The sequence below is a fragment of the Ambystoma mexicanum genome, chromosome 5q, assembly GCF_040938575.1.
Source record: "Ambystoma mexicanum isolate Mex_15411 chromosome 5q, UKY_AmexF1_1, whole genome shotgun sequence".
NCBI lineage: Eukaryota > Metazoa > Chordata > Amphibia > Caudata > Ambystomatidae > Ambystoma > Ambystoma mexicanum.
The window spans coordinates 68,820,262-68,833,958 of NC_090933.1; the positions used below are offsets into that span (position 1 = coordinate 68,820,262).

Here is a 13,697-nt window from a genome sequence, read left to right on the forward strand (position 1 = left end):
ACCTAGGAGGTCATCTCTATGAGTGTGAAAGGTCTAAAGATGTAAGATTATTGAAGTAAGGTGTTAGTTGAGGGATGAGCCGGGTGGAAATGTGGGTGAGGGTGCTGTCATGGCCTGGATCTTGGTGATCCACCAAGCACCACCAACTGAAATCTTTTTCTAGGGTCCTAGTTATCGGGACTTGCAGATTGTAAAGCTGGGAGCCAGAGGCTGTGGAGGTGAGTCAACAAAGGTTTTAAGTGGAGTCTTGCACACGAAGACGCACACGGCCATATGCCCCTTCAGCGTCAACAACTATCTGGCCGCTGCTCTGTCCTTGTTTAGTATCTTGAACAATAGGTCCTGAAGCTGAACTGCTCTGTCCAGAAGCAGTTCGGCCCTGAGCATGAGGTCATGATAGTAGGCATCTTGGAGATCCACTGAAGTCAACCAGTCTCTCTTTCGGGATGCCTGGGATGATCTTCTACATAGTCTGCATTCTCAAAGACATAAACTCGTTCAGGGCCTGGAAGTCAATCAGTGTTTTGTTGTTGACGTTGGACTTGGGGACTAGAATGATTCTGGAGTATAACCCCTTCATCCTCTGTCCTTTTGACACCTTGACTATTGCCCTCTTTAGACACAGGCCTTGAATTCCCTGGGTCATGGCTGCCCTCTTGGTCTTTCCTTTTAGGATCAGGGTTTACAATACACCAGAGTACGCGGGGAGAGGAGAATTCTATCTGGTATCACAACCGTACTGTGGTCTTGGCCCAAGCGCCTGGGGCCAATTGGTCCCAAGTCCTGAAAAAGTGCACCGGTCTGCCTTTGATCGTCCAGATGTAATTGTAAGGACTTAAGACCTGGACTTTCTCAATTTGCATCGCAACATATTCCTCCTTTGTTCACCTGTGGGCCTGGAGAAATGCATCTTTCCTTGTCCCCTCATTTCCTTGACCGCCTGACTCCCAAAAGAACCTAATTTGGAGGCATTCTGTATCCTCCTTCAATGAGGCTCCAAACAGTTTTGGGCCTTTAATTGTATGGCTGTGGACTTCTGAGCGCTGTGACAAGGCTACTACCCTGGCCTTGTGACGAGGGGATGCAAACACCTCCCAGTTGAGGGGGTGGGAGTCCAACAATGGAGAAATCCAGAGCCAGGCCTATCCCAGAGGACTGAGGAAGTTGAGAGGGTCACAAAGCCTGCACCCCTTGTGCCAGTTTATTTATGGCCAGTATGTCGCACGCCATGTCACTTATATAAAATGCTCGCCAGCGTCTAAAGAAACAAAAAGTGCCAGATCTGTGGAGTGACAAGAACCAGCAGAAAAAGGAACGCCATCCAGAGTCACACACTGCCCACCTGAAGATTCTAGAGACCGAAACCTGGCGCAGCAAACCCTCAATATCTCCTGAAGCAGAGAGCAAGTGGGAAAAGAGAGAGAGAGAGCTGGGTAGAACATGAATCTACGTAGCGGCGAGACCAACCGTAGCATGCTCTACAGAAGCAACCACAAGCACTGTTGTGCATCAGCCAAATCCTGGAACCAACAGGGACTAAACAAAGGGGCTCAGACCCCAGCAGAAACTGCAATCAGTTCTCTATCCGGTTCTCTATCCGGTTTAAGGCACTCCCCTATGGTCCATAATCACTTGCATCCTTTCTAGAAGATGGGGCAGCAGGGATATCCAGTTGGATGCGTGCCACGAGATTATTTTGGTCTAAAGAGTGAGGGAAGGAACCTGGACTGGTTAGTATGTAGAAGTTTGCAGCCTTCACTGACCTCCATTAGTTGCTTGGTAGCAATATTTTGAATTATTTTGCCCATGAAAGGAATGTTAAAAATAGGCCGATAGTTGGCCATAATTGTAGGTTCATTCTTAGGTTTCTTTATCAAAGGTGTGATTATGCAGATCTGAGTGCCGCAGAAAGTATACATATGCATCAAGGGTAGGTTCGTCATGGGCAATGCTAAAGTAATAATTGAATCTCTTATTAGGCTTCCTAGGAATGGGTGTTATTGGCCATTGGATATCTTGCCTTGATTGTCCTAGTCATTGCTTTTACGTCATCCATAGAGACTGTTCGGAAAACGCTGAATCGAACCACGTTGCTTGAATGAAAGGCAGAGGAACAGTCAGATCTTGTTTTTTGATTAAAGACCCCTTGAGGCTTAACTACTTGCACGTTTTTCAGCCAATTCTGTTGACTAGTGGTGGCCTGCTGCATATGTTACACACACATATAATGGGCACTCTCGATGTGCATGCTGTGCTATGCAGGTGGATAGGAAGATGGGGCAGAGAGGAGGGGGGAAAAGACTTGGTGCGCCAGAAGAGTTTCAGATGGCGAGTGCTGGCAGAAGCACACAGCTCTGCCCTGTCACCCCTCTCAGTTGCTACATGCCTCCTCAGTGCTGCTGATTAGGAGGCACACATTTTCCTTGCAGGACAGGCATTGGGTGGCTCACTCCAGTATGGCCCTCTAGTGAGAAAACGTTTTCCACAACACTGTTCCAAGGAGTTCAGGCCCTCTTCCTGCAAGGCTACCATGGCGTTCACTGACATACTGCTACATAGTCACTAATTGCATGTGAAAATCCTCCACTGACTCAATATTTTTGTGCCGACATCCAAGATTTAAATCAACTTCCTAAAATGCAAGCGACTCGCTAAAAAAGATGCACACACTCCAAAAATGGAAGGGAAAGAATGAAAGTTGGGCACAGTTAGATTACAGATGTGGCCACCAGAGGGCCCCCACTGAGTGTTACAATGAGGCGTGTCCATGTTATAGATTATGTTCCCTCGCAGCAATGAAAAATGCACCTTCACAAAAAAAGCACATCAGAAACATTTGGCAGGCATCAGAAAGTAAATATGAACAGTGTACACGCAACGTACTTTCAAAAAACAGAATACAAGAAACATCAGAAAGCATATTTTTTAACAGCACCCGTGAATTGCCTGAAATTGCTTTCATAACAATACTTTAACATACTTTTATAGTGAGTATAATTGCGTATCAAGATTTTCAAAGCAGGGCTAGTGAAAGAATTCGTGTTACCTCAGTCAAAGGGCAATTATGGCATGTGCGTGCCTCGAAACAGAGGCAGATTTTATGTTTTTCGGGGCAACATATTGCCCATATATGCCACTCCTCTGGTGGTGAACTAGACAGCTGCCCATAATTCCCTTATTGAAGCACCTCCCTGGTTACAAGAAGCAAATGGAAACAATACCACAATTGGAGATGCAAAAAGGGGGTTTGTGAACAAAATAAAGATGTACCGTTTCCTCGACAGCGAAATTTGCCAATACTGTGAAACGCCATCTCCACTGGAACATCCCTGGTGTCTCCAAAGTGTACTGCCTGGATAGGTAGCATGGATTTATCAGTCAGGAGGCCCTCGTCCATCCTCCAGACCCCATCGTTAGCATCACAGTTGCATGTTGGCAAACCCTGGGCACACGCACCTGATTTGGCAGAACAAAATAAAATACAGAAAAGGGACACTTATTTGGTTAGAGGTAGTGCATAAGCTTGGACTCCATTCTTTTATATTCAATTTTCCTCACAATCTGTCATGCAAACAGGGTATCCAGAAACACATTTCTTTAGGTTATTCTCTATGAAAAAGTGGGAAACGTTTGTTTTTGAATTCATTAATGTATTCATTCCTTCATTCTTTATTCAGTACATTAGAACAAAAAAATAAAACACGCACAAATAGCATATAGTAAACACTTACATGAATGAAACAAACAATTCAAACAACCGCCGTAAACCACTATAACAATATCCAATGTAAAAGTGTCACAATAGGAAGTGCCCTTCCATTCGACACTTCTACAGCCTATAAATCACATATATATCACATAGCTTTAAGTGGCAGCCAGCAGACAAATAGTTCCACAAGGTGAATTATGGGACACATTCTAAACACCATGCTTGCTCACTGTTGCCAATTTGTGTCTAAATGCTGTCAATCATATGGTGGGTTTACACTTCTACCTGAGATTTGTGACTAAAATAGGTTATTTCAGCTAACAAAACGCATGGCACAGCGCCCCCGAGTAGCCATCCTTATTTTTGCTCCAGAAAATTGTCTTTGTCTTACAGGGCAGCACTATTTTATTCATAGGTTTATTAAACAAAGACAGCTTTCTAGAATTAAGACAACCGAGTAAACATTTCAGCCTCATTAGAAATCAGTGTGGACTCTAGAAAAACAGCGCTTGACTTTACTCTACAAAAAGTGTACAATGTTAAAAAAACAACATTCTGGGAGCGTGGGCAAGATGGCGGCGGACTAGGATGTGGTGTCTCAAAGCTCATGTGGCTAGCCCTGATGCCACTTGCCACTGTACTGTGAGACATCTGAGGGTATTCTCACTCCTAGCCCCCTGGGATCCTCTGCGCAGGTAGCCAGGGAAAGGCCATCGCTATTGGATCCCGACCATGGGGGCGGAGAAGTGAGGAAGGATCACCTGGGTGGAGGGTCCTTGGGGACTGGAAGTGGGGTGCCCCTGAGCGAGACATTCTAACTCCCTTTCCCTATTGACAACCAACCCAACCCTTCCCCAACCTTCATAGGCTGTTACAAACCAGTTCCCCTCAGCTCCCCTTATTTATCCACAATTGATACTTAACAGTACTGGGATGAAGAAGAGGCAACTAAGAGCTGTGGGGTACATTGACCAGCCCAGCAGAACTCCCCTACCTCACCAAACTACATCTCAGCAGTCACCAGCAGAAGGGCTGCGCTGGCTCTGTTGAGCTCTATCGCCTTGCACTAAAACTGCGCTTTGCAGTCTCCAAAATGATGGCTGCGCCGTTTTACCAGCCACACATGGGGCAAGATGAAACACAGAACACCCGGAGAATTGCTGCCAGTAGTTTCTTCAATTGCACCAAACAAAAGAATTTGAAGGCAGCACTGCTATGCTGCCAGCTCAAAACCTTTTCACTGAGAAAGAAAATATTCTGCCTTTTAAAATGACTGGGCCTGATGCTCTTTTTCATCTGTTCAAAGGTACACAGTTCTGGTCCAGTGTGACTCAGCTAGGTCCCTCCATATTCAGGTTGTGCTCCAGAAAAAAAGGGGGCCTGTCTCAGGCTGTGTCAGGCAAGATCTGTGAAATAACAAAGATACTTCACTTCAAGCCGTACACAAAACGCTTTCCTTTTTGCAACAAAATGACACAGATAAACCCATCATAAGAAGCTTTCTCTCTCTTTGCTCGTGTCAGTTTCATTGGACCCTCGCTTTGAACAGATTCCTGTGTAGTAGAAATTGACTATGGCCATGGAAATGCTCAGAATAAAGGTACCAGGAAAAACTGCATTCGAAAGTGACAGCAAAGGAAAAATGAACCACACGTAGATTGGTGCTTTTACAAACAAGAAAATATCTGTTTAAAAGTGAAATGTTGAATTAAGCCCCTGATCCTGCAAAGAAATGTGATGGGGGTGTTTTAAAACATATATAGGATGTTTAATACCAACAGTCTTGCTTCTGGTTCAGCAAAGAAAAATAAATAAAGTTACTGTGAAACCAGCCCAACAGGTTTTTAGGCCATAGCTTCAAAGGACTGACTATAGGATCTACCTTCCCCCAAGTGTACCAGCATCTGGGGCATATGAATAGGCAGGGGTGAAGCATTTCACGCCCTCATCAGACTCTGTGGCAGTGCTCCAGCCTGGTACAATGGACTTCTGGGACACGTAGATGTGACTTTTTAAGCAGCACCTCCCCTCAACTTAAACTGGGGTGCTTCAAAGACAAATCCATGGCAGACAGGGCCAGTGCCCGACAGTTGGTTGTGGGTTGAAAAAAAATGCCCTTATTTGGAAGACAATGCTGGCCATTTGGGGCAAAAGACTGTTCTGAATTAATAAAGTTTAAGACTTTTATTTCTGCAACCGGGAAACGCAGGAATGCAAAAGTTTAACAGTTTAAATGTAATTTTTGTGGCATTAAAACAAGATATTGTGGCTTTCCTTAGGATGCAGGAGACGCAAATGGCAGAAAAATGTAAATCATGGTAAAAGTATACTAGGTGCAACTTTAAAATTAAATGCAAACATGTTCTGTGATAATAGGTACACATATATAAAATTGTAGAATTTTATGTGAAATATTTCCCACTGAAAAGTGCTTAAGATTATTAGGAGGGGGAAATGACAAAGTACAGACTTGGGAGTCAGAATGCCATGCTCTGTATGAAATGTGTCATTTGCTTACGTGATTTACAAAAATGCCACAACTGTAAAAATCTGCAATTTATGTCATAACTGATGTCAGGTCCTTGAACCCCAAACGGTTGACAAGAAGGCGGTAACATTAAACCCTGACCAATCCAGTTGTTAGAGGCATGTCAAGCCAAAGGCCTGCCCCCAGGGTAAATCCTGTGATGTCACTCACCTTATAAAAAGGGGGAGATTCGGAGAGACAAAGGACACTCTTCTGAATTTTCCAGCTCCTGCGCATCCAGATAGTCCATCTTTACTGTGCAAGATTCCAGATTCCACTGCCAGGCCAGAGCATAACTGACCCTGTCCAGGCAGGACTATTGATCCAGAAAACCCCCCACTAAAAATCCCAATAACTCAGGGAGAAAGGGGAAAGGTGGCTCAATCCTCATTGGTATATCCAGTGCTGCCTGCTTGCCTTGCCACCCGCTTTATCCAGCTGAGGTGCCGCTGTGCCGTGATTAGACCCTTTGCCCAGCTGTTTTCTTCTGGGAGAGCTTGCCACTGTGACCAGTGACCAGACATTGCCTTGCTGTCCAGAAACCCGGTGCGCTATCCAAAATACCCCATTCAAGTGCTCGTTGTATTTCCCTCCCCCTAACAACCACAAACTACCTCCCTTGCTCTGTACCTTGTATTAGGTTCCACACCATAGAAGTCCCAACTGCCTTAGCAGAAATCCTTAAAACTGTCACAATCCTATGTGCATCCTGTCCTTGATCTCCAAGTGTTAGCGCTATTCTTCCACTCATTTCTGTCTTGTGTAAGTCCTTAGTACTATTTTGATTAAACTAATTAATTCCCACATAAAGAGCCATACGGCGCAAAGGGGTTACACTTGCAAAGTAACCTGTGTCGCAGGCGGCGTCTCTCTTTTCTAGCCACTAAAATCTAGTTTAAGTGAAACTTGTCCTATTCTTTCTAAAACCGATTTTCTCTGCCAACTGCTTTTATTGTTAAAATCGTATTTCCTTTCTTGTTAAGAATCTCACCCAGTCATTCATCTAGAGTTCCCTTTTTACTTTCATATTATCCTTGTGATGTGCATCTGTCCCTTAGCATAAAAACCGCATTCCGATTCTGTCTATTCCACCCGTTTTTTACCTCCCTTTTAGTGGGGGAAGGTCGGAATTTAATTCTGTTTGCTGCATACTATACCTGGCTCCTTGCTGTTCCTTTCTATCCACTCAATTCGATTAATAGGGGTCCGAGGGAGCATTGCAGGGGGAAATCTTAACTTGGGTGCTATCTACCCGAACAGTAAAATTGCTCCCATTCATTTGTGCTTTGGATATGTTATAGTAGAAGGTCAAACTAGGTGTATTTCATCAATGTACCTTGTAATTATCACCCCATTGGTGATTGCTGCCCAATATTAAATGTATGTGATTTTCTTTGAATTGAAATTAAATAATTATTGTATTACCACCCACCGGCCTGGTTCATGGTCCATTGTGACCCGGGGTATTTGTAAAAGGGGGTGCGAGACGGGTTGGGTGCCAGCTCAATCCGAATTCTAGGAAATTAAGTAAAAGTGTTTTAATTGTGCCCTGCATCCTAGGCTAGTTGTAAGAGTCCTGGTCTGGTGTGCGACGCCGATTAGAATCCTTAACAGAGCAATGAAGATTATGCTCTTTTACCACTCTGGTACTGGGACAAGGAAGATGCCTGCTAAGAGCTGTGAGGGTCACGCATGTCCCTTTGATTGTGGTCAGACAGGGCAAGTTGGATATCCACACCTGCAGCCTGTCAAGGGGCTGCAGGTGTATAAAAGGAGACCAGCCCAGTGGGAAGACAGCGACAGCAGAAGACGCAAGGAGGCCGGTGCAAGCAGCAGAGAACCCTACTGGAGCAGGATGCCAAGACGCTGGGGACTATGGAGAGAGGCGGTCCATGTAAGCGTGGCGTGGGAGCTGGGACTTCCTGGAGCAGGCTGAACAAAGTGAAGGGAGCCGTGTGGGAAGGTTATCCCTTTCCCTTTTGTTCGAAGTGCTCGTTCCGGTGTGTTGGAGGATCAACACAGGAGTGTCTGAGGAGCATGAGCTGGAGTCCTGACCCTAAAAGCAGAAGGCCATGTGATCCATGCTGCAGCAAGAACTGTTAGTTTCTGATGAATAAGAATCCCAGTGCAAGAGTGTGTAAACTTTATTATTCAGGAATACTTTGTATCGGAGTAGTTTCGTGTCTCGAATGAGCACATATTCAAAAGACTCTGGCCCTTTAATTATCAATTACCGAACAGCTGGGAATACTTTGTATCAGAGTGGTCGCATGTGTCAAGAAACACGTTTTCAAAGGTCTCCGAACACTGGGCCATTCAATTAAAGCAAAACGAACGAGTATCGAACAACAGATAAAACAAAAATAAGCAATAAGCAAAACTCAATTATTGAATACCGAACTGAATCAAAACCTTGTTAACAAACAGAATGAAGACATTTGGAAACAAGAAAGGGAACAGGACCTCAAATCTAAGCAAACCACTGTATGTTGAAAATTGAAACACTGAAATGAACATAACTTTAAAGGATAAGCAAACCACAGCGTGCTGAGTTCTAAAATGAATGTGACCTTAAAGAACATGCAAACAAAAGACACTGCAGTTTGACTTACAGCATAAATGTAAAAGTTAATGCAGTATTGTTATCAACTTGTATGAAAGCTCCAAACTAAAGGAACTAATGTTTGAAAACAAAAATAACTAAAGTTTGCAACTTAAAATTAAATAGACAAAGATCCTTTGCCTTTGAATTGTGTTGCTTAGAATTAGAGGAAGGGAACCCCGAGTCCTGATTAAGACTATTTTATCTTAAATCCAAGGATGGTAATTTTTAGACTTTTTTGCAGAACTGTTTTATACTTGGGGAAGGCAGCTGAAAGATAGATGCGAGCTAGAAGAAGCTCAGAACTTTGTGTTAACAGTTTTCTTTTGGTTGTTGACATCTCTACACATTGTACAGATTAATTTGTGAGGGCAAGTTTAGGCTTTGGACACAAAACAAATTCTTAAGTTGAACTCTTTGACTCAGACTTTCCTTAGTTTTATTAGGTAGGGCAATCCCACCTTAGTATAGGGCAAGTTAGGCCTTTTTCTATCCTGACTTAGTTAATAACGTATTTTGTTTTGAATTCTGAATCTGTTGTCTGTGTGTCTTGCTTCATGATTCCTTCACAGTACCCACATGGAGAGCTAGAAATCAAGTCAGAGGCAGATGATAGCCCATAGAGGAGGGGTGCTTGCTTTGTTGGGGTCGCCACTGGAGCTACGTTAAAAAAACAAATCCCAAAAGCTTGAGCTACGAAATTGCAAAGCCAACTTGTTTGCATTTTAAAACACAAGCTTTTGGTATTTTCTTCATTTGTCCCCAGCTTTACATTTAATGTATGAAGGGGGCACCCCTGCAAGCCCTGAACCCATTATACCATGCAAGGGGAGCGGGGAACACCCCTGTAACCCCAGCTCCCATTGTACGGTATAATGGGAATTCGTCATTTTTGTTTACTGCCGAATGCGCAGTAAAGGTTCATTCATTTTATTTTCTTCGTTATTTTGGTACAATACCGTTGCCACCCATTCCTTGCAGCAGAGGAGTGTGGATACTGCTGTGGCATTACCCCAATGCAACCGAAGATGGTGTCCAGAGGTGTACTGTACAATGCTGAGGAGCGTGGACTGACCGGGGTTGTGCTGGCTTGTGGGGCCGTGCCAAAGTGGAGACCAGTAAGCCTTGGGCGGGCTCCCTTGTGGTGATCCCCTACGGGTGGTAAAGTTTGAGGGAGGACTGCAGTGATATTGTGACAGGGGGGCTTGGCACGTGGGCCTGAGACCAGAGTACATACAATGTTGGACTCCTGCGCCAAAACTCATGGGAGTGAAGAGCTCTTAGGGGTGGGGAAGAGTGGCATTGGAGGTGGAAGGAAACCCGAGTAAAGATCTGATGGTTGGCTCCTGTCCCTTTGCCATCTGGAGACCTAATCTCTGGACGAAAACGGAAAGATGCTTCATTTAGCTGAGAGTAGTCAAGTTGGCTCACAGAACATTTGTGCTTTAGGTTGTCAGTAAACCATTCTGTCTACAGACAATAGCACCATAAAGATTCCACTTTTGGAAGCGAGTGGACACAATATCAGTCAGTCTCACCAATGAATAACAAGAACTGTGGATGTCGGCTGCCAAACATATCCATGATGGCCAGGCACCTCCCAGGGCAAGAAAATGTTCATGTAGAATACCTAAATGGAACAATGTTGAAAACAATGATAGCTCAAACATTTTCACTCAATAATGCAACACAGCTTCTGCAAACCTTTCGAAAATGACAACAATGTAAAATGCCAGATCTGTGCCTCCATGTATTTCAGATTTCACCTTCACTTCAACCATCGGTTTCTTCCTCTCTCACTATAGGGTCCAGCTAGATTACACAATTCCCTAGTACAGCCCTGCCCCGGAATATAAAGAACAGTTCACCACAGTCCAGGTAGAGTGAGGCACCAGCCCAACTTGTGGTGGGCATTTCACTGTATTTGGTGAACGGCATTTTGCAGCATTTGTCACTATTTTTTAGGGGGCAGGGTAAGGGTACATATATTACATTTTAGGGTAGTGAGGGTGCAGGAAGGGGATATGGAAGGCTTGCCCTCTATAAAAAATGCTGAAAAAAATGCAGTGAAACAACCAACGTGATGAAATGTTCCACATCTGGGCAATATATCCCTGGGGCCAGTACCGTGAGCAGGGCACTATATCTCTGGAAAGTGAGCAGGAGACCATGTCCCTAGAAGTGTGAGTGGAGGAGAGATAGCAGTATTGATAGAATGAGCAGGGAGGTGGAGGGTAGAAACAGGAGAAGGGAGTTAAGCAATATAGTCAGGAGATTGAGTTTAGGAAGATGGAAAGAGAGAGAGAGAGAGTTAGGAGGAGATAGAATAGTGGAGACAGATGTAGTGAGAGAAGATGGAGGTTAAAGATTGCAAGATGGTAATCCAGGCGAAAGGCATGCCACGGCAATCAAACTACCCAGATGAAGTCACCTAGAAAGTCCCTGAGGGAGTCATATAAATAAAGCTACAGCTTTTGGGGAAGATTACACAGTAGGGGTATCCCGGCTTTAGTAAACCAGTCTTCGGGCAAGTCGTTTTGGAATAGGGAGGTGGCAGCCCCCTTAAAGGTTTAGTGAAAAGGGCAGAAGCACCACTCAGACTGCAAACCCCCTTTGCCTATTTGTATTTTGTATTTTATTTTGTATTTAATTAGCACTGTACGCCAAAGCACTGTACACATCCCATCACAGTACAATTAAAAGCAATACAAATTCTTGAAGTCAAGGCGGGAGAAGATGGTCCTTAAGAGCAGAGCAAAAGAATGGGTAAGTAGACAAAGAGCGTGGAGAAAGAGGAAGGGCAGTCCAGTGTAGGGGCGAGGAACCGTTAAAAGAAAAAGATTCAGAACGAAGAGGTTACCAAGGATGAAAGATAAAAAGGTGCAAGACCATAGAGAGATTTGAAAACCATACATAGGAAATGAAATTTAAGATGAGAATGAAAAGAGAGCCATCCTAGTTATGAGATAAAATAGCGAGGTGAGAGGGAACATAGAAGACAAACAGAAGAATTATAGATAGATTTAAGGTGAGCCATTTGCGAGGTAGGAAGACCAAAAAGGGTACACGAGAAATAGAACAGCCAAGAAAAGATAAGAGATGAAATTAAGAGCTTTGTTGACTTAAAAGTGAGAAATGGCCATGCCTTGCGAATGGTAAAATAGACATGAGCGTGAGAATAGAGAGATATGATGAGAGAAATAAAGTTCAATGTCGATATAAAGACCCAAGTTATAGGCAAAGGAGGAAATAGGAAGCAAATGATGGGGAAGGAAACAGACAGGTGGAGAAAGAGGAGGAAGAAATGTAGCAACAGGAAAAAAGAGAGCTTCCGTCTTGGCAGAGTTTAATTCAAGGTAATGGTCACCCATCCAGGATTTGATTGTCCTGCACTGTAGGGGCTGGCGCCTGTGGGAGCACTGGCGCTCGGGCAGCCATTGAATGTTCCATCACGTTCTTCCTGTCTTGCTAACGCAGTCTAGTGGTTTTGCAACATGGCCACCGTCGGGAAGCATTTCATTCTGCGTCTCCCGGCGGTCGCCGCGTTGCAACCTACTGCGCTGCTGCTCTTTTGGTTCTGACGCTAAGTATTCCTCTTTGCTGTGTGCCTCACAGTGTTTCCTTCTTGTGTTCTCACTCTCCGTTGCTCTTGGCGACTCCCTTTCTCGTCTGCCTCTGAGCCCTCTCTCCCTCTACGCCTGTTGTCGGAGTTCATCTGTTTCCTTCTCTCTGCTGTTCGCCCTGCCACCCTCGGCCAGTTCACGGCTTTCTGAGCAGCTGCTTGCTTACCTTATTGCCCTGTTTTCCCTTCTTTCTCTCCACTCCGATCTTCCTTGACGGCTTCTCAGCCGCTCTCACACAGTTCTTCCTGTGCTCTGAAGCCCTGGATATTACCCTTTCTTGGTTTGATGTGGAATTGGACGCAATTCATCATCCGTCATCCACTTTCTTATCACGGCAACCAGGAACGACGACTCGACAATCTAAAGAACTCACAGGGGTTTTTTACACCATCTGGCTTTTTCCCCTGCCAGGGTCATCCCGGGAGAGGGGCCCCCGGACCGCTATCTACTTTAAAGCGGCCACAGTGGCTTCCTCCTGTGCCCAACACAGACCCAGGACTAAGAGCTATAAATAAATGTGTACAAAAAGGGGGTTTCGTCCTGGCTGTAGGAGTCAGAGCTAATTGCAACTTATTTATTGCAAGTCAACGTTATGGAGTATTCACTACCCTTCGGTGGCACTATTTATGCATATCCTAGGGTAGGTGTACATGAAGGAGAATAATAATCCACATGTGCTAGCTTGTTTACGAGGGGAGGAACAGCTTTTATTAAGTACCTGTCATTCTCCCATATAACAGACCACAGTTCAAACAAATGGAAGCGGTAAGCATAGATCAAAGCCCAAAACAAACGGATGCATGAACATGCTGCATGGTAACACTGATAGAGAGAGACACAACTTCCAAAACATCTTATTGCTTCTAATACATTCTGTTCTTCTCATTGTAGACCATGTTTTTAATAGCAGGTTTTAAACAAGTTCACCTAACCAAAGTGGAACTAACATAACCTATTGTTCCTCTAAAATGAAGACCTTGGAAGGGTCTAACATAGCCAGGCTAGAGGGTGACCAAAATAATGGATCAACATCACCGAAATGAATCTAAACTAAGGTTTTAAGGGGACCTAACAACAGCCTAAGGGGGGGAGAGTGTCCCAGGACGTTTCGGCTTTCAGTGGGTCACAGCCTTCTTCATGGAGCCAAGGAAAGGAGTCCCCTTTCACCGGACTGGGTCCTAAGTGGGAGCCAGGGGCTATGGGTGTTTGAAGTCTAATGAATTCCTCATCTGGGAT

The 13,697-nt window shown here is 44.5% G+C and overlaps 1 protein-coding gene across 2 annotated transcripts in view; it reads right to left on the bottom strand.

Annotated features, from left to right (window-relative positions):
* LOC138497215 (uncharacterized) overlaps positions 1-13,697 on the bottom strand; it is a 1,137,079-nt gene that overhangs the window by 363,939 nt on the left and 759,443 nt on the right. For both annotated transcript variants that reach the window (XM_069620541.1, XM_069620540.1), the window contains exon 10: positions 3,271-3,456. In XM_069620541.1, coding sequence (XP_069476642.1) covers positions 3,271-3,456 — 186 coding nt within the window. The remainder of the gene's footprint in view (positions 1-3,270; positions 3,457-13,697) is intronic.